The sequence below is a fragment of the Podarcis bocagei genome, assembly GCF_964188305.1.
Source record: "Podarcis bocagei genome assembly, chromosome: 7".
Taxonomy (NCBI): domain Eukaryota; kingdom Metazoa; phylum Chordata; class Lepidosauria; order Squamata; family Lacertidae; genus Podarcis; species Podarcis bocagei.
In genome coordinates this window covers 39,300,415-39,322,298 of record NC_138132.1, presented here as the reverse complement: position 1 = coordinate 39,322,298, position 21,884 = coordinate 39,300,415, and the positions used below count along the sequence as shown (strand labels likewise).

Genomic DNA, 21,884 nt, shown 5'->3' with positions numbered 1-21,884 from the left:
CCACAAGCTTAACGTGAGTCAACCATGTGATGCAGCAGCAAAAAAAGGCCAATGCTATTTTAGGCTACATCAACAGAAGTATAGTGTCCAGATCAAGAAATAATAGTACCACTCTCTTCTACCTTGGTCAGACCACACCTGGAATACTGTGTCCAATTCTGGGTGCCACAATTTAAGAAGGATGTTGACAATGGCTTCAAGTTACACAATAGGAGATTCTGACATCAGGAAGACCTTTCTGCTGGGAAGAGATGTTCTGACAGTGGACCCATGAGAGGTGGTGGACCCTACTTTCTTGGAGTTTTTAAAGCAAAGGTTGGATGGCCATCTGGCATATATAATCTAGTTGCAGGGGGCTGGAGTCCCTTACAATTCTATGATTCATGGCTCAGCCTATCTGCTCAAAACAGAACTTGCACGCCACAGACATGGGGGAGTAGGGCTGAGGCAGAGCTGTGTCATTTTGCAACACCATCTATCTATGTATGGAGCGTTTCAGGCTAACATAAACAAAGACATACTGGCCCTATCTTGAGATTCCAACTGTAGGAGAGGCCACTGGCAGAATTAGCAGATGCAGCAAAGAGGGCTTGGTCTTCATTTCAGCTGAGGTGGAGGGGCAAAGGTGTAGTCAGCCAAAAGAAGGATGGAAGAGGTGGCTTTGAAGAAAGGCTGGAAGAACATGGATGTCCTGGGAGAAGTTCTAGGCGTAAGAGACACCAAGGGAGAGTCAGAATATTGAAGGAGAGGAGGGCTTTTGTAGGAGTATAAGGTAGAAATATTGGGGAAAGCATGACTGGGAAAAGCTACCAAGACACTGGTTGGTTCTGTTCCTTTCTGTAGGGGTGGTGGGCTTATTAGAAACAACCCATCCCAAGAAGCCAATTGAATCCAACAGATTCCCAAGAGCCCTTAGGGAGTTTCCATCAGGTATGGCGTCAGCAGCCCTAGCCATTCTGTGGGAGGTGAAAGACTTGTGCAGTTGACACCATTGCTCCTAAGTGGACTCTTGTTATAAAGAGAGTAATTGACAGTTGACTGCAATACAAGTTGAATGTTCATAAACTCAGTAAACTGCAGTTGAAACCCACTTTACAGCTTGGCACATGCAACTGGCACATATACTGATACATACAGGAGCTTTTGCTGTTGTGTTTCTCTGCATTGTGGAGTGTCCTTCCCCAACCCTGGAAGGACGAATGGTGATGAGTCTAAAGGGATTCCACCATCAAGTAAAAATAATCTTCTTGTTCCATGAAGTTGGGAGTAAAATAGTAAAAGCACCCTGTGGTTTTAGTATTCCTATGTTGCTGTTGTTGGTAGTTTATCTGGCTGGTTACACCATTGTGGTGTATTTGAAGTACAGTGGTACCTCTGGTTACGTACTTAATTCATTCCGGAGGTCCGTTCTTAACCTGAAACACCACTTTAGCTAATGGGGCCTCCCACTGCTGCCGCGCCACTGTGCGATTTCTGTTCTCATCCTGAAGCAAAGTTCTTAACCCGAGGTACTATTTCTGGGTTAGCGGAGTCTGTAACCTGAAGCGTCTGTAACCTGAAGCATCTGTAACCCGAGCTACCACTGTATTGCTAGAAACTGCCCCACTCTACAATTTTAGAAAATAATAATACTACATTACACATGTCTACCATCATGCCTAAAGACCCAGGTAGCAATAGTAGCAATGGAAATGAGATCTTCCAAAAGGAGGTGTTTATAATTCCCAAAGAGGAATATGCAATACATACTGTGTAGAACAGCCCAGGAAATGTCACCATACAATTACACTGGAGCACAGTAGTGTACAAGCAGCACTGCTCAATGCTGCCTCAGCTGAAGTTTTTGCCCTATTAACTAAGTTTATTTTTGGCCATGCAAACAGCTCTTTTAGAGTCCTCTGGCACCTCGCTGCCGCCATCTGCACTCTTTCAGAATCTGAGCACATCAGTGACTGACTGACTGACTGCTGCTGACATTTCAAGCCAGGAGAAACAACCCCTTTGATTCTCCTGTTCTCATTCCAAAGATGGCAGAAGTCCATTTCCTTGCCTTTTGAGAGCTCATTCACAAACACAGCTAGATGCTGCCCATCCTTTTGCAAATTCATTGACAGTGCTCTCTCTCCTGGGAAACACTGTGGTATGAGGATCTGTTGCCCATTACCCCTGCTTCCAAAGCCGTTAGTCCAACGGGAGCAGATCACTGGCAATTTCAATTCATTTCACCAAAAAACACAGCACTGAACAGCTGCCAGGTTGAAAATTATGTAGTTTAAGCAAGGTGTATTATAAATAATATAACAGGGATCTACTGCCCACCCTGCTGCACACCCTCCCTAAGTGATCAGGTGGAGGTAATCTCAAATGTGGTATTAGAAAACCCTCTCATGGTGGTTATTGTAGAACTTGTATATTCACACTGATTCATGTTATAGGCTTTAACAACAGCAGCAGCAGTGTTCCAGCTTTTTAGTTGTGGGCAGCATTTCATACTGTAAACAGAGGCAGTCTTTGGAATAAGGCACAACCATAGACCAAACATTATTTGTGTCAGTTCAACAACTATACAGAAGGATCTTTTACTACTAAATCAATTAAGGGTGCATTCAGATGTGGGGAATATTGCATTAGTTTTTTCTGATGATAATGCTCTGCACTTCTGTCGTCCTGTTTACAAATGTTCCTCTCACACTGCAGTACCTATTGTGATATGAAACTGGGACTGTTCAACTAGTATGCCAGCATGTCACATTGAATTTCACCACACCAGTGGGTGTGGTATGAAACAATAATGAACACCACTGGAAAACGTCACCCTCTCTCATCCCTTCCACACATGCACGCTTCTTCTGTTCACCCATGAAAACAGCAGGAAAAAACTGTATGCTGGTATACCACCTCAAATTTCACTATTTTACTCCCATGATTTTCAGGGTTAAGAGGACTGCAATTTGTTATTTTCTGGAATCAAATAACATGGAAATGAACATGTGCAACATCCTGTTAGTTCAAATATAATGTGGAAACCTAAGAGTTAGGGAAACTTTGGGGAAATTGAACAACAGTCTATCAGAGGAATAAAACAAGGTTGCCTAATGACAATTATCCTGTTTAATAATTATATAAATGACATAGTCCATATACTGGAAACAGAGGATGTGGGCTCACCTGTTACATACGGCAGAAAGGTTTAGAATTTAATGTATGCAGATAAACTAGTGTTAATATCTCTTACCTGGTTAGGTGTGAAGAAACTACTTAAGAAAGATTATAGTATATTACAAAGAAGATAATTATATTGAATCCAAAATAATGTTATTTGGACACTGCTCACCAAAACATAGATGAGCACACAATAGAACAAGTTTATATGTGCAAGAATTTGGGTATTCCCTTTGAAGAGAATTTATACAGTACTGGAAAGCACACTGGGAGTCTAGCCAAGCAAGTGAGTGGAGCAATACAAAGGTTTCCCTCCACCCCCCACCCAACACAAAAGAGTAAGAGAAGTCAACCCCTGCTTTGAAAACATTTCAAGCCAAGGTGATTTCCCAACTGCTGTAGGGCTCAGAGATGGGGCGGGGGAATAAAATGTGGATTAAACTACTAGAAATAGAACAGATTTTTTTTAAAACGAAGACTGTTAGGTCCCTCACCTCCCAGAATGCCAGCCTCTGTCCCTTGGCCATAGATGGACTGGGCTACCACTGAATTAGGGACAGAAGTGGCACTATTGAAATCTCATAAGCATATATACCTCTCATCAGAAGAATGGGACATCATCTTTCAAGCAATATGGGAAGTCAATGTGAAATTATTCTAAATCTATTACAAAAGCGTAATCTGCCAGAATCATTTAGGCTCACTTAGACAAAAAAAGAACCAGGGAACAGGTTTTTACAACTTAGAATTAATTCAGAAACCGTCTGGCCCTGTTAAGAGCTTTTGAACTTAAACAGAGAAAGGTCTTAACTTATTTTGCATGAATAACCCTTATAGAAAATTGGTTATTTTGTCTCTCCTCCTCTGCCTCCCCACTCCCCAACCCACTTCCCACACTGTCAAGATAAAGAAAGTAAAATCCTTGTGGCTGGGACCTGCCCTTTTTAAAAAGTCTACAATATACTGTATAACACCACATACAGTTATATAAATAAAATGTTTATTGATAATTTAAATAGGACTCTGAGTCTTAACATACTTAACAGAAATAAAATGCAGAGCATGCATACATATTAAGCCGGCACTAACTTTGCTTCAGGAGCAATCTAAGTTTCTTCTTCTGAATAACACAACACTGCATTCCTGACAGAGATAAAGGGACGGTGAGCAGATAAAACACTGAAAGACTTGGGGACCCAGTAGCTTCTCATGGGTGACCCAGATTTGGGGAAACTGGGAATTTCTGGGGATGAGCCATTAAAATTCTTCCTTAAATCTCAGGACTATAGGCCACAATCCTCCATTCCACTGAGCATTGCGGCAGTTAAAGGAAAGGATGGTACTTCATAGTGCAGTACAGTTCAAACTGAGGTAGAAGCCGATGTTCTCAGGCTGTATGTGATTGATCATACTACTCAAGAACAAGTACATCTTTGCTTGTAACTGGGTTGTAAGGTAAAGAAGGTAAAGCACCCCTGGACTGTTAAGTCCAATCAAAGGCGACTATGGGGTGCAGCGCTCATCTCGCTTCAGGCTGAGGGAGCCGGAGTTTGTCCACGGACAGATTTCCAGGTCATGTGGCCAGCATGACTAAACCGGTTCTGGCGCAACAAAACACTGTGATGGAAGACAGAGCACAAGGAAACGCCATTTGCCTTCCTGCCACAGCGGTACCTATTTATCTACTTGCACTGGTATGCTTTCGAACTGCTAGATTGGCAAAAGGGAGGACAGAGCAATGGGAGCTCACCCCGTTGTGTAGATTCAAACTGCCAACTTTCTGATCAGCAAGCCAAAGAGGATCAGTGGTTTAGACCGCAGTGCCACCCAGTCCCAATAGCTGGGTTGTAGCTTATGCTAACTGAAGTTAGAGAAGACTCGGTTAAATTAACAGACTCGAGTTAATAATGTCCATTAATTTCCATGAGTCACAGGCTAGAAAAGGCCCTAAGAATGTCCACCATTCCATCAGCACAAGCACCACAAAAAACCATTACTCAAGGGAGTCTAAAGAGGCCAGATCTAAAACAGGTCTAAAGAAATATAGAGAGGACACTAACCAGATAATGAACCTCCCCACCCAATTCATATTTCCTCACTGATGCCTCTTGCTCTTCCCCATAGGAATGAAATAAAATCATCCACACACTGGCTCAGGGACTGGAGGCAACATATCTCTCCACTAACTTTATATGCATGAATGGGCAAAATGTCTAGAAGTTGTGGGTGCCAAGGGCACATTCCAGCAAAGGAAAAGGCACTTGAGGGAGTTGCACAGCAAGGCCTTGGGGGGGGTGTAGCCTAGGGAGTGTCCCAAGGGCCAGATTGGAGGGCCTCATTTAGCCTGCAGGCTATGGGCCCCATTCTCATGACATAAGAGGTATCCTGCTGAATCAGGCCAAAAGGCCTATCTAGCACAGCACATCCTTTCTCCAGCAGTGGCCATTGAGATGCCTGTGAAAAGCCCACGTTGGGCATGACTAAGGCAGCTGCCATCTTGTTTGAGGCCATCATATGGTAAGCAGGTACAGGGCCTCTAGCTGAATGCAAGGGCCTGATTGAGCCATCATAGCAAATAGCCACTAACACACACACACCCTGCATAAATTCACAGAAAAACCACCCATGTTGCTAGTCCTCACCACATAAGAAGAGCCTTCTGGATCAGGCCAGCATCCTATTCCTACAGTGTCCAACAAGATGCCTGTTGAAAACCTGCAAGCAGGACCTGACTTTGAGAGCCCTCTCCTCTCCTGTGACTTCCAGCAACTTGTACTCTCTCTGAAGTGTTACTACTGCCTCTGATTACCATGGAGGCAGAGCATAGCCGTCCTGGCTAGTAGCAGCTATTGATGGTGGCCTTACATTGCATGAATTTGTCCAATTTCGTTTTACAACTATCCAAGTTGGTAGTACATTTCACATACAGTGGTACTCACTTCTGTAACTGCAAGAATGTCACTTCATCCCACATTGCTTGGCTCGGTAGTGAAGGCATGAACAGCCTCCACTGGTTTTGTGTTAGGGGCAATGTCAAAGCTCCTTCTGTGCTACTTGCCCCGGACAAGACTAGACACTTGATAATGCAGTTGGAAAGTCATAAACATGAATGGAACAAATCCAGCAACTCATAGGATTTCTGAAAGTCACAGCTGATGGGGATGGAACAGCTGCCTGGCAGAGAATCACACCATGCTGGTGGTCTTACCAAACTTACACTCACCCACCCAGGTTGGTCAACTTTACCCTCATCAACCCCCACAAAAGCTCAAAGCAGATAATCATGCTCCACCAAACTGCAAAGAAGTTATAGTTAGAACAGCACACCAGGGATCACGATCTAAACCAGCTTTGGAGCCTCTAATTCTGGCACAAGCTACTTCCCTTCCCAACTCCATTCTCAATGTGTAATTTGAGATTATGACACCCTGAGTGGACACAGAACCCTCCCTCATTCATGAGAGCACAGACAGCTTGGGGAAACTCTGAGCAGAGCTGCATAGATGCTGGCCCAAGTCTGGTTTCTGTATTTTGGGACTACAACATCCCATGGTCTCAATATCGAACTATTTCAGCAAATGAAAGTTCCTACTTCTTTAACCCTCAATGAGTTATCATAAAACACTTGCTTGCTCTGTGATGGTGGCGGGGGGGGGGGCTGTATCAACTTTGTAGTAGTGAAATATTTGGTATTTGCAGATGTTTGTGTACTTTTAAGCTATGTTCCTATGGTATGGGGATTAACAGCAGGACAGCAAAAGTGGACACTGTGAGCCCTTACGGTTGCCAAGAGACTTGTGCTTCAAGCCTGGAAGGATAAATATCCACCACCAATGGTTTGAGCACCTCACCAACCTTGCTACATTTCAGTGTATAAACACTAATTTCATGTGCATATACTGTTTGGACATCCAAAGTGCTTATACCTTAACATGTATCATTTCAGGTGGCTATTGCATTATCAGTGTTAACTGACACTGTGTAGGATGTTTTTCCTGTCTTTTTTAAAATCTTTGTTTGTCCCCCTCCTTTGTTAAATTTGACACTACAGATATGTAAGCAAGCTACTCACTCAAACAAGGCATGCCCAATGCACAGAGACCACAATTAGTTTACAGCTGCCCATCATCATATATTCTATGGGGAGGCTGCATGTTACCATCTACTGATGACAAACATGCCCCACGGCTCCTTTGCTAGGGTGGGGGTCTGAGCCCAGATTTCTTGGGCAGACTCCTCATATTAGATCAGCTCCCACATAAATTTAACCATTCTAAAATCCTTTGACAGCTGTTCTGCTTCCTGGAATAGGGTTCCAACTGGGTTACACCCCATGTATTTTCCTCTGCTTCACACTGTTCCCAGGAGACAGAGATGTTTCCTGGCTCCAGCAAGTCAAGGAAAGCAAACCACTTAGGTTTTTTATTTTTCAAAAATAAAATAAAAAAACCTCAACAACAACCCTGACACAGTCAGATGATCTTCTTGGGAGATGCCCTCCTCCTGTTTCCTTGTAGACAGTCCAAATGTTTGAAACATCCCAAGTTATGTTATTCTTCAGATAAAGGATATTTCAAGACACAAAGAAAACACAGTAGCTTTGGCTGATTGCTAAATGAAACCACATGACTGTTGGGATAGGGCTGGGCTTAGCGGTTTGGTGTTTTTTTAAAAAAATGTCCTGATGGGTTAGAGCATCTTTTCCCAGTGTTTGCTGGCTCTCACTACCAATTCCATTACTGGATGCATTCTAACAGAATTCATTTTTATTTTTTTATTAAAAAAGATGGAATGAGACATCAGCAGGAAGAAAGCACTCCAGTAGGAGAAGCCAGATCTGCCACACCACATGCACATTGTAGGTTTGAGCCAGTCCACCACAGACATGGCACTTGCACACAGAGGAATCCCATAGGGCACAGCAGGCCTGCATTCAGCACACCAGGCCATGACTAAGCCTGCATGCCTGCCATTCCTTGTAACAGGAGCAGCCTGGTGTTCTACGTACTCATACCCAGGGGAGTGGTAGGGCTGTACTATTGCTTATGGCAGCCTTCCCCAACCTGGTGCCCTTCGGATGCTGAAATCAACAACTCTCTCCATCCCTGCCCATTGGCCATGATGGGGGCTAATGGGAGTTGAAGTCCAAAACCTCAGGACAGGTGGCTGGAAGGCTGCTTTATGAAGATCCTCTCATGTGCAAGGCCAGCACGGAGAGTGGGACCAGATCCAAGTCTTGTATCTTGAAAGGTCTGGGATATTACCTCCCCTAAGTAGGCCAACACCCAGTATTTAACATAGCATATTGAATTAATTCAACCGAAGTACTGACAGCAGCTCAGGATCAATGGGAATGCCTTCTCCAGACCAGACCAGTCTCTGCTCTGCATAAGAGGCCTTGTTAACATGGCCTGAAGATACCCACCTCATAGTGGAGCAGAGTAGGGCATTCTCCATAGTGACACCTACCTTCAGTATAGCCCCCTAAAACAGGTTTGCAGACCACATTATGAAAACGTGATGAAAGACTGTAGCTCCACAGCAGAGCACACACTTTGCACACAGATAATCCAGTTTAATCCCCAGCATCTCCATTTTAAATTCTCAAGCAGGCAGAGCATGAGAAAGCCCCCAAGGCTTTAGAGAGGTGCTGCCAGTCAGAGTGGGCGAGTCTGATCTAGATGGATTATTAGACTAATTCCCCATAAGACAACTTTTGGATGTTTATACAGGTACGGGATAGTGTAAGATGTGATAAGTTAACTCTGCCTTAAACCTTTAAACTCAATGTGCAGCAGCTGTGAAAAAGGCAAACTCCAAGCTAGAGATCATTAGGAAAGGAATGGGGGGGACGGACTGCCAATGTCAAATTTATGGTTCAATAGCATTTAGATTATTGTGTGGAGTTCTGGATACCAAACCTCAACATGGATATTGCAGAGTTGGAAAAGGTTAAGAAATGAGCAAGTAGAATGATTAAGGGGATGCAGTGATTTTCTTCATAGGGAAGAAAGGTTGCAGCATTTGGGGACTTCTTAATTTAGAAAAAAGGAGAGTAACAGATGAGGTTATAGTCGTTTATAAAATTAGGCATGGCACGAAGAAAGTGGACAGAGAAATGTTTTTCTCCCTCTCTCATAATGCTAGAATTTGTGGATACCCAATGAAGCTGGATGTTGGAAGATTCAGGACAGACAAAAGGAAGCACCTCTTCTTCACACAGTGCATAGTTAAACTTTGGAATTTGCTTCTACAGGATTAGATAAATTCATGGAGGAGTGTGCTATCAACGGCTGCTAGCCATGATGGCTATGCTGGGTATCCAGAGGCAGAGGCAGTAACGGCTCTGAATCCATTGCTGGAAGAAAGCCCAGGAGGAGTGAGTGTTCATATGCTCAGGTCCTGCTTGCCTGCTTCCTACAGGCATTTGGGTGGCCACTGTGAGAACAGGATACTTGGATCAGGTGGGCCTAGAGGGCAGATTCTCATTTTCCTACGAACAGTCCGGCTGCTCAGGACTGGCTACCGCAGACAATTCAACCAAGGTCAGATCCCCACAAAAAATACTTTCTTCAACAAAAGCAGCCTTTGCTTTAAAAAGTAACCAAAATCTTGTGTTAGCAGATAGGAAACTGGAACAATTAGACCAGTGAGGCTGACTGAGGGTACTGGCTGGCAGATGGGAGCAGCAGGTTGGTCAAGACAGGTTTACTTTCACCCCTGGGTCTGCAGTTTTACGACTGCACTGATATATGTAAGCTGCTTCAAGGTTACCTGTGATATAAGGCTGTATTCAAAAAGCCCTAAATAAATAAATGAAAATAATTAAGTAAATGCTTCCATGGATCTGCACTTAATTTATTTCTCTCCAGTACTACGATTTGTTTTGGAAGATCACAACGACAGCATCATTTGCACCATCAGGTCAACATTTTCCTCCACAAAACTGGCACGCGAAGCAGCAAGATGAAAACCATCCCAGCAATTTCCTCCCTTGGGAAAGGAAAGGATAGCTGGTGCCAAGATACTCTTCCAGACACAGAATGAATACCAGCAGCATCCCACAAAACTCAGAATGCTACCAGAATGCTTTTATAATTCTTATTTAACAGTGTTTGTATATTGCTTGATTGCAGAATTAGCTGCATGGCTTCCACAAAACACAGTAATTGGAAACACTGAAATCTCTGGAGATGGACCTACAGGGAAGATGAGTCAACATGCCAAGGCTGGCAAGATATATTCTTGTGATACACGCAGCCAGCCGAGACACAGCCAGTAACAGACAGTTAGCAAAGCCCAGCCCTTAGATTGACAAGCTCTGCTCTGAGTTACCAGCCATGAAACCAAAAGCCTGCCAGAGTCATTGTTTTCTAGCCAGCTAAGCAAGATCTACCTGGGGCAAGGAGTGTGGCTGCCAGTCTCTCTCCCATTGCCGATTTTGCACCAGTCATTCTTCAGAGTTAACCAAGAGTTCACACTTTGCAAGCCACAGAACCACTCTGTGACCCATCACTGCAGCCAATAACATTTAATTTCCTAGTTCACGAAGGCAGTAAGCCAGAGTTTGGGCTGTACCACTTCTGATTGCAAGTGGAGACTTACATAGTGGAATGTTCCCCCAAATACCTATTTAAAGCCCTTTCATCTGGAAGACTAGCATGCCAGGAGAACCCATTATCCTTGACATGCTATCTTTACATGTGCAAGAGTTTCTCCTCTCCATCATGAAAGGCCACACTTACAAGACACAGACTGAGCCCTACAGTAAACATTAGGAACACTAGACCCCTCACCCATTTTCTTACCTCCTGCCTTCTCAGAACTAGGCAGGAAGAAGGGAGGAAGTACAGTTGCTTATTGCTGACATATACATCCAAGGAAATATTTGACTATTTTACTTAGAGACACCTAGGGCAAATGGGTATAGAAAGCCTACATGTGTCCTTCATGCAACTGATGAAAAGCCAAAACCCAAGCAGGTTTATACTGCAGCTTTAAAGCTATAGCAGTCTGATTAAGGTGGAGGCAATTATGAGAACAGGTTCTCCCTGCCCTGGGAAAATGGCATTCAATCTACTTAGCTCCAGGGCATACTTTCCACAGATACTTGTTTGCCATGAAGTCCTGCACTCTCTAAAAATCAGCCACCATCAAACCTGGTGCTCTGGTTTTAGACTACAACTCCCATCAGCATGGCTGTGCTGCCATCAACCCCAGCTGTTGCTTCTTCACACTTGTTTATTAATGTTTATTATTCCGTTTATTGCCTTCTAAACCACCATCTCAAGGCAATTTACATATAAAACAATTAAGAATAGGTAGAAACACAAAAACAAGGAATGCATGCTCTTGAATGCCCTCACTGCCCCCATGTGAACTTGGGTTACAGCCTAAACTAGAATACCAAGCAATCTCCTTTAACTGCAGCAATATAGGGGAAGATGTGATGGGCACGCAGGGGGGCTTGGCATTTGGCCAATTATAAAGGATTTGGTCAACTGACCAGTCATAGGGTCATAGAATCACACAATCTAGTCCAACCCCCTGCAATGCAGGAATATGCAGCTGTCCCAAACGGGGATTCAACCTGCAACCCTGGCATTATCAGCACCACGCTCTAACCAACTGAGTTATCCAGCTGATCATATATTTTTAAAACTATTACCCATATGTGTGGCGGGGGAGGAGTATTTTAATCACCAACAAAGCTTGGCACCCATGTTCACCACAAAAGCAACCAATCTTGTGAAACAATGAAAATTAAAGTTGCTTCTAATAGTCCCATTACATTTTATAACATTGTTAAAATATTACGTGAAGGAACATTTGATTTCCTAATTCTCGTGAAGGTGGTAAAACCTGTGTCTGTGCTGTACCACCTCAGGCAGCAAGTGGGGTGGGGGGAGAACCACAAGATGGAATGCTCCTCCAAATAGTATTTAAAATCCTTTCATATGGAAGACTAGCATGCCAGGGAGGAAAATTCTATTTTACCTGCTAATTTGGTGTGTGTGGGGGGGGGTAGGTAGGTGTTTTCCTTTCCTGCAGGGCAGCCCTCCCAACACACAAGCCCCTACCTACATTCTGAAATGGTACACAGCCAAGACAACAGATGGAGGCCCTTGATGAGCCCTAGGCTTCCATCCACCTCCCCATAGTCTGCCTCCTCAGAAATGATGTGGGGAAAGGGTAGGGAGAGCAGCTTACCTCACAAATGGTACCACTGTGAAGTACAAGAGACGCACGCTACCACCTACAAGGTGGCATTCTAGGTTTCATGGGCCATTTAGTCAAATAATTAAGGGGCCAATTGATGCTGTCATTCAGGGAATTCTGTCTGCTCTCAACTGATATGCGCACTGAGGAATCCCTGACAGAGTGAAGGGCCATCTTGACTTCCCAGAAAGGAGAATTCCATATACGAGTCCTGTCATCAGGGACCACAGCAGAAAAGCACCCCTGGCTTTCCAATCAGTTCCTCAGAAACTAACCCATCAGGTGACCTCAAAGAACAATCTTCTAAGGGCAGCCCCACACAGAAGTACAGCCAAAACAAATTTAATAACATTTAGAAAGCAACGCAAATAGCATACCAACTAGAGCTAAAACTTGAGAGAGCCACATTCAATTTCCCAGTCAGTCACAAAGTTCACTGGGTGACCTTAGCTCTCAGCCTATCCTACCTCACAGGACTGTTGCGAGGATATACTTGGAGGGATATCTTTTGAGTTCCTTGGAGAGAAGGGAAGGCATTTGCTATGAACAAATCAATGTAATACAGTTCCCCTTAGCCTGGCAGGACAATTCAGAAAAAGTTACCGCAGATTGCCTCAGCAGAGTCTGACAAGATTTGCAGTTCAGATCCTCAGGCTGGCATCAAATTGGCAAAGGGTGGTCTACAATTCTGAAAGGTGCTGAGAGGTTCAATGCTCCAGCCTCTGAGCCATTCCTGGCATCAAGGTAACTAAAGCCATTTCAGTCCCAAAACTGGATTGGATGGCAGACTGAAATGGGTCAACAGAATTGGCATCACACCAAAAATCCTGAACTGGAGTCAACAGTCCATACACAATGCCCCAAAATGGATAATGGCTGATCTTTTCTGCCCATTTGAAAGGAAGGGAGGGAGATCAGCTGAATGAATGAATAACATTAAGATTTTTTTTCCAATGGAGTGGGAACTAGAAAGGACTTGTTTTTTTAAAGCAGAGGATGAACTTCAGCTTTCAAACTAGATGGCGGAACTTCCTTGCTTATGGAGGTGAGAGAGGTTGGAGGAGGCCCAGGGCATGGCTGGTTGTCTTTAGTTGGCTGCACTAAGATTTGTTTGTGGGGGGAGGGGATTGTTGGGTCAAATTAGCCATACTGATTTCAGTGTTCAAAACTCCCATTGTGCTAGGTGCATTTTGCGACAGGGAATTTCATTAGCATGAGTAATTTCTGAGCTCTGGACGCAGTACTGGACCTAAGATTTCAGATTAAAACTGCAGAGCGGAAGGAAAGGAGGACCTTTTTCTGCCTCCCCGCTTACATCTACTCTCTGAAGACTGGAGAAAAGACCCCCTTAAGAATATTAGGGGGGTGGGCAGGGGAAGGACTAGAACATGTGAAAAATGAACATAACATTTTAGCTCATTCATTTTCAGCTTTGTATTCTTGTTATTAAAAAAAGTGTGCCTAGACATTCCGTTGTTGCGCCAATAACCTAGATTTAAGGTGTCATTTGGCTCCTGGCTTTCATATCTCAGTTTCTAACACTGATTGATTTGTATGCTGTTGGTGGGTTCTTGCTGTTGTCCTGTTGGGATACGTATGTAATACTGTAAAGGGGAGCCGTACCAGGATGAAGGCATCCTCTTCTATTTGTCCCTGACCTCTTTGCCAGTTCTGACCTGGCCAGCCTAACAAGCTGGAACTGGCAAGGACTGAGTTTGTACACATGGGTCAGCCATGCACTTCCCTCCAAGAACCTTAGGCTTGCACAAGTTGAAAAGAATCTGTAAGAGCCAGCAGGAAGCTGCAGGAGGCAGCACATAAACTGGCTCTCTCAGCACAGAATCCAGCAACACAGGGTGAAAATCTTTCCACTCCTATATTTTTCCATAAGAAACAAAATCCATTTTTTAAGAACACCTGTTTCATACAATTAGTAACATAGTGACCACATCACAGTAATCCTTGGTAGTCTTGCTATACCAGGACCACAAAACCATGCCATACTCCCAGAGAGCTGCTCCCAGCCAAGAACAAACTTTGACTACAGCTCGTGGTTAAGGAGGAAAGAGCTTAACCATGATCCCGGGTTTGGACAACACACTAAGCCAAATTTTGGCTTAGCTGCTCCCTGCACCTAAACTATACAACAAGATGCCCTCCACAGCTGGTATTCAGAGGGAGACTCTTCCACAGAAGATGCAACATCTCATTTCACCGCATGAACCACATTAAGAGATGCAAGCAGGCCTATACTTCCAGTATCTGCAAATACTTCTCTTTCTGCAGTGAAAAAACCTTCCAACCCAAGCCCCGATCTACCCAATTCCTGGCTGAAAGACCTTGCATGACTTCTCATGTTGCACAAGTCTAGGCAGCCCCATCACTTGCCATGGAGTAGCTAATCTAGCCTCTGGCCCCCCGGGCCACGACAGTCTTCTCTTGCTTGGTTGCTTTCCTCATCGAAAGAGGGAGAGAGGGAGAGCTCTACAGATTTTGCAGCCATACCTTAGGCTAACCTTCCTCATTCTGGTGCCCTCCAGATATTAAAAGACTACCAGTTCCCCTCAGACATGCCTTAATGGCTGGGAATGACGGGAGTTTGCAGTCCAAAGCTATCATTCCATCAGGCTGCCTCAGTGGTGGAGATGGGAAGCTGTTTCATGAGACACCTCCTACCCTTGAACTGTGCCAGCCGGTCGCTGTAAGAACAACTGCTTTAGAAATGTTGCCTGAGTTTGATTCCCTCCCCTCTTCCTCCTTGTGTGTTGTTTTCTTTTTCAATTGTAAGCTTCAAGGCAAGGACTGTCTTACTTTTACTGACTGTATATAAGCCACTCCAGAAGCCTCTTTTTCTGCTGAAGAGGGGGAGACAAATGGTCTAAGTCAATGAATCATAACACCTGGAGGGCACTAGGTTGGGGAAGCTTGCATTATGCCCCTTTAGCACTGTGAACGGCAGGGCATGAAATCTTCATTCAAGAGCTGCAGGACATGGAGAAACACAGCTTCAAATCTCTTATGCTTCAGCGCTTGGGAGGCGGAGGGACTGCCAGCAATTGCACCAGGACCCATGCCAGCAGGGGGGTAGACTCTGAGGTTATATGAAAAGAGAGAGAGGCAGGTCTCTAAGCCCTCCTAGAAGGAAAGTAAGGAAGCAAAGTGGGCATATACCCTTCTAAACAATTTCTGTGAGTTGAGGTGAGCTAGGCTGACTTCTCCCACCTGCCAGTGAGCGCCGTCAGAGCTGTAACTGATAGAGGAGTTGTTTGGACACCACATTCTTGTATCCCTAGGGTTCCAAAGATGTGCTTTTCTCTCCTGTAGTGTACAGGCAACTCTCAGTTTGTAGCATTCAATGCACGCATCACCGTGCATGCCGTGTCTGGCACCTGAAGAGAGCAGAACGGGGTGGGCTTAAATGCAGTCTGCAGATGTGCACAATGAGCCGAGACGTAACCCCCCTGTAAATGTGTGTGTGTGTTGCCTGTACTTTTTTACTCTGCTAATGTCACATTTTCTAATCCTTAGATTCTCTCTTCATTTGCCCTCCTTTTCTTCTTAGGAACCAGGATGCCTCTTTCCTGTGGTGGGTTTATCTGAGATCAGGTACACCGTATAAATCTGTTTCTGCAAATAATACTACACAGTACATGCAGGTGAATGTTAAAAAATCTCCCTGCCCCCCCCCCTTTAAAGCAAAATGTAAAAACTTCACCAAGAGGCTTAGACAAGCCTCTTTCGCCATAGGACCTAAGCTCCAGGCACTCATGAAGAATTCACTGTGTAGTTAGCTTACAGTACAAAATCCACCTCAAATGCCCCAAGCCTCACCTTGCTTCAGGTTAGGGACCCTTCACTTAGCAGAGCAGCAGTGGCACAGGCAACCAGACCAGGCAGGCATGAAGCCCTGCAACTTTTCAGCCAGCATGCCCCTTATAGCACAGGCCAAAAGTGGCTCCTGCACAGCTCACACAGCAGTGCAGCAGGTTAGGGACAAAGCACTGCCACCAATTTCACAGCAGGGGCAGCAATATCATTGCCTAGAACACCATTTGCCAATCCCCTGCCCGGCACATAAGTAAGCTTTTTGCACGTGAGAAAGAAAACCACCAACTAAGCTAAGCAAAAGAAGAGGAATGCACGGCCAAAGGCCCAACCATCACTTTTACTTTGAAAAGTTTCAATATGACCAACCAGAACATTATAATAGTGAGCAAGCTTCTGAGCCAACCAGAGTTCTTCGGCAGAGTTCTGAAAGTTAAGCAGCGGTCAGAGGGGAGATTTTGTTTGGTGTTGAATCCAGAATGCCTCACTGCATTGGTCACAAGTTCATTTCTTCCATCTCGCTCAAAAATTTGGGGGTGGCCCAGGAGAGGGCATTCTTTGAAGCAACCTTTAGATTGTGGAATTCCCTGTTGTTTAGTCGTGTCCAACTCTTCGTGACCCCATGGACCAGAGCACGCCAGGCACTCCTGTCTTCCACTGCCTCCCGCAGTTTGGTCAAACTCATGCTGGTAGCTTCGAGAACACTGTCCAACCATCTCGTCCTCTGTCGTCCCCTTCTCCTTGTGCCCTCAATCTTTCCCAACATCAGGGTCTTTTCCAGGGAGTCTTCTTTTCTCATGAGGTGTCCTTCCAATGAGCACACAGGGCTGATTTCCTGAAGAATGGATAGGTTTGATCTTCTTGCAGTCCATGGGACTCTCAAGAGTCTCCTCCAGCACCAGAATTCAAAAGCATCCATTCTTCGGCAATCAGCCTTCTTTATGGTCCAGCTCTCACTTCCATACATCACTACTGGGAAAACCATAGCTTTAACTATACGGACCTTTGTTGGCAAGGTGATGTCTCTGCTTTTTAAGATGCTGTCTAGGTTTGTCATCGCTTTTCTCCCAAGAAGCAGGCGTCTTTTAATTTTGTGACTGCTGTCACCATCTGCAGTGATCATGGAACCCAAGAAAGTAAAATCTCTCACTGCCTCCATTTCTTCCCCTTCTATTTGCCAGGAGGTGATGGCAGATAGCTTTATATAGCTATTTATATTATTATATAGCTTTCAGCAAATGCTGAAGATGCACTTCTTTAACCCTGACCTTTGACACCTGAAATGTGTGCTTCCAGGAGTCGGACCCTATTCTTGAGAATGTAGCATGTTTTATGTGCTTTTAATTCTGAATTTTAAATTGTTGCAACCCCCGCACCCCATGACTCACTGGTGAAGGGCAGGTAACAAATTTAGGATACTTCTACTACCCCTACCATTACCACCAATAATAATTTATGCTGTGGCTATGGGGGTTGTCATGCAGAGTTCCCACTCCTTGGAAATGACCACTATACCCCTGAATCCACTAAATGTGGTTTTACACAAATCCCCTCTCCATCTGGCCACAGAAGGACTTGAAGCCTGGTGACCTTTGGAGATGACAGGAGCACCTCTTTTGAAAAATCCCTTATCACACAGCCTTGCAAATAAATCATGGGTGCTCCTAGCCCTCAACTTATTAACTTATTTACTTGTAGCCGGTTGTTAGCCTTTGCAGACCTACTCTTGTATGTTTATGCCTCAACAGCTCCAAAAAGGGAGGGGGGGGGACAACAAATTCTCATCCAGCTAACAAAAGATCTGCTTGCTAGTTGCCCAAAGACAAGCATGCAAGTAGATATTTGCACCCCTGATTGTAGCTTCAGTCTCTGTTCAGCAAAACACAAACGTGAAACATTTCAAATAAGAAAATAAAGTCAGCAACCCTGAAGAAAGTCAGTGGAATGCAACAGTCATTTCTTCTGGCACCTAAGAATTAAGGAAGAGGAATTTCTGCAGCCCTTGCAAGATTTGCCTGGGCAAGAACAAGGCACACAAGGATGCGGGTAGTCAGAAATGGGAGCAACATGTTCCAAACATTTTCTAAGCACTAAGCTTGCATTTGCTTACTCTCACCTTCTGCTATCCTCCTCTCTTCTCTTCTCTTCTCTCCCCCACACCAGCTGCATCAAAGCCTAGACTGTAAGCACCATGGGGCAGGGAACAAACACAGCTGATGATACTATGACCCCAAACTGATTCATTTGACTTAATGTGAAATTAAGAAACATGCTTGCAGCCACACGCTCTCAATGAGAATTACCATGACTAGACATGGCTGGGATTGCGCGACAGAAGCCGCCCTCAGGAGGCACCCACTTATTATTTTAATTGAAGAGGATTTGAGTGAATTGCAAATGAGTCTAGCAAGACCCTATGCTGCATTTACACCCCCACGCACAAAAGCAAATTTAAAAAATGAGCACACTTTAGAGCACCAGCTTTGTATGCAGAAGGTTCAGGGTTCAAGTCCTGGGATCTCCAGCTGTGGTTGGTAAAAATTCCTTGTCTGGAAAACCCTGGAGGATCAATACTGAATTTGATGGACCAAAGACAGAAGCCATCTAGGCCTACCGGTGTGGTGTAGTGGTTAATGTGTTGGAATACTAAGCCCTGGCAGACCAGGGTTCAAATGCCCACTCAGCCATGAAGCTCCCTGGGTGACTTTGGGCCAGTCACTGCCTCTCATTCTAACATACCTCACAGGACTGTTGTGGGAATTAAACGTTAAGAAATAAGCAGAAGGCGCCAGGTTCAGTCCTCAGGTAGGGCTGGGAGAGACTTCCTGCCTGAACCCCTGAAGAGATGCTGCCAGTCTGTGTTGGCAGCACAGGCTCCATACAGGAACATGGCCTAATAACTTCCTAAAGCTGTAACTCTTTGGAGAGCCTCTTGTCTGCTTCCTCTTGAATGCCACCGTCGCAAGAAGACCCCCCCCCGCAGTCCTGTCCCGCAAAGGCACTTACCGAAGTACTCCTTTTTCATGTGCATCTCCAGCTCCTTCTCCAGCTCCAACGTGAGCGCCTCCAGCCTCCGCTCCACCTGGCTGGGCCCGCTCTCCCTCGACGGCGTCACCTGGTAGGGGAGCCGGAACTTAGAGACGGCCGCCGCGCCTTTGGCGGTCGGCGAACCGTAGGTCAGCGAGGAGACGGCGGCGTCGGAGCCCCCGAGGGCAACCGGCGGCGCCTGGGCGTGCAGCCTCGGGTAGGCATCCGCCGCCGCCTGCTCAGCCAGCAACAGAAGGCCCTCCTCGGGCAGGAGCGAGGCCCGCGGCGACGACATCTGGAACTCCGGGTAGGCGCCCATCGAGCCCCGGGAGCTGCGCGAGCTGTGGCTGGAGATGCTGGAGCGCGGGCTGGCCAGAGCCGCCGCGATGGCCCCCGACGCCATGGCCGCCGCTGTAGCCGGCCCGGATCCGTGGCGCCCAGCCGCTGAGGCTGCCACCTCCAGCTCGACGGCGCCGGCCAAGGAGGAGCGCGGGCTGATGTGCCGCTGGTCGTAGCCCATGCTGATGCCGCTGGTGCGGTTGCTGCTCGGCTTGCTTCCGCTGCCACCCCCGCCGCCGTCGGAAGAGCTGGTCAGGCTGGCGCGCGGGCTGGAGTGCTTGCTCGTGTCGCTGGCCGTGCTGGCGTAGCTGGAGCGCGGGCTCAGCACCGAAGACGCCTCGACGGCCCCGGCTACCAAGCTGCCCCGCGGGCTGGCCAACGGGCCGCCGCCACCGTAGCACGTCGAGGCCCGCGGGCTGGCTCCCCCGCCGCCGCCTCCTTTGCCGCGCGGGTAGCCTTCGGCCGAGTAGCGCTTGTAGCAAGGCAGCGCTACCTCGGAGCGCGGACACGAGCCGTCCTCGGCGCCGCCGTTGAGGGAGCGCAGCGGGAGGCACGACGACTGAGGAGCCTCTGTCGACGGGTACGGCGGCGGCGGGCCCAGCGTGGTGCAGCCGCCGCCGCCGTTCAGCTGCTTTTTGGCCCGCCCGTCCAGCTCCGACGGCGGCTGGTCGTCTCTCCTGCGGCGGCCGAGCCCCTCGTCGTAGAGCGCCAGCTCCGCCATCAACTTGCTGGCTCTCCCCAAGCCCTCCTCGTACCTCTCCATGCCGGCGGGAGGAGGAGGAGGAGAGGCGTCGCCGCCGCCGCCCTCGCGCGCTCCAGACGGCAAAGTTTAGCAGAAGCCGCCGCGGCCCGACGCCCGGTGCCGCCTCGCAAGCGCTGCCTCCGGCTACAAGAGAGTCACCTCCCGGGCATCCCGCCCCGAGGCTCTCACCACGAACCGAGGCTCGCCAGGCAGGCAGAGCGGCCGGCGGGCCGGCGGGTGGGTGGGGGGCGGGAGGGAGAGGCGGCGTTGTCGGGGAAGCGTCCCCGCCCGCCTGCGCGAAGTTTGCTGGGGCCAGTCAATGGCGCGCTCGGCGGAGGAATTTGCACTTCGAGGCTGCCCGGCTGGCTGACTGGCCGGCCTCCTCCTCCTCGGCTCGGCTCTCCCCCGCCCGGCTGGGCTCCAAGATCCGGGGCGGGAGGGCCCGAGGCAGCGCCGGGCTGCTCCTTTGTGCGGCGAGGGAGGGAGGGACTTCTTTGTGTGGGGCAGGAATGCGAGGAGGAGGAGGAGGAAGGAGACGGGGCGCTGCGTCCCTCTGGAATGTAGTTAATGCCGAAGCCAAACAATGACTTTAACCAAGTCAGCCCCCGAGGGGGGGGGGGACGCCGGGCGGGAGGAGCCGCTGCTGGAGGAGCTGCCCCCCCCCGCATTCCCTTCATGTGACTGCGCTCCTCTAGCAGGGAGGGAGGACGCTTAAAAGCAGGGGGGATTCTTTGTGCTGCACGCTCACACCTTGGGAAAGGCCCTACTACTCACTCTTCCATGCTCCCGGATGCTGCCTCGCCAGAGCCCATTGAATGCCGCTCCCCCCCCCCACGGCATGGGACAAGGCCTTTCCCACCCACCCCTGACTGTGTGCCCTGTGCCAAGAGGACCCATGGAAAAGCCAGAGAGGGAATGGTGAGGGGGCTTCCAAGCACACTGGCCCGCTTCTGCCAGCCATTCCCTCCATCACTTGTGCTGACCTGCAAGGCCACGCCTGGCCTACCAAAGTCCCCTTCCCCATCCAGGTCTTCAGAAGGTGTGTCTCATGGTTTCCTTTTTTACTGCTTTGAGCATCTGCCAGGAATCCCTCTCTCATTGCATCCACAGTCCTAGATGGCAGCAAGTTATCCTCACACAAGTTAGGGCCCACGGGGAGGCTCCGTTTGTGAGAACAGCAACCTTCCCAGTTCACACAGATACATCCTTTTCTTTATCTGTGCTGAGTTGTATGTCCTTGATCAGTAGCGGCTGGATGCGTGAACTAGGTCCGCAGAAAAGCATTGAGTGTACACAGTGCTGTTTTTCTAGAAAAAGGTGCAGGAATTTACCCTTGTTGTCTTATCATGGCAATGGTGCCCACCTGAGAGGGGCCGGAACTGAGTTCTGGCTGGAAAAAAAGCCTTGAGTACGGGAGGCAAAATGTAAGTTCCATTTCTGGTGCTCAATCTGGTAGGACACATTCCTCCACAAGACTGTGCTGCGTCCTGCAGGCACATGAACCACCCTCCACGTGGAGCTAGCAGTTCCTGTGAGCAGCACCTCATAAGAACAAAAAAAGAGAGTCTGC

The 21,884-nt window shown here is 47.3% G+C and overlaps 1 protein-coding gene across 2 annotated transcripts in view; it reads right to left on the bottom strand.

The window, feature by feature from the left end:
• The window catches only part of WTIP (WT1 interacting protein), a 56,752-nt gene extending 35,954 nt beyond the window's left edge, over nucleotides 1–20,798 (bottom strand). For both annotated transcript variants that reach the window (XR_014010385.1, XM_081203382.1), the window contains exon 1: nucleotides 19,213–20,798. Coding sequence is in view for 1 of the 2 variants with exons in the window: in XM_081203382.1 (XP_081059508.1) it covers nucleotides 19,213–20,335 (1,123 nt within the window). In the remaining variant the exon portion in view is untranslated. The remainder of the gene's footprint in view (nucleotides 1–19,212) is intronic.
• Between the last annotated feature and the right edge of the window lie 1,086 nt (nucleotides 20,799–21,884).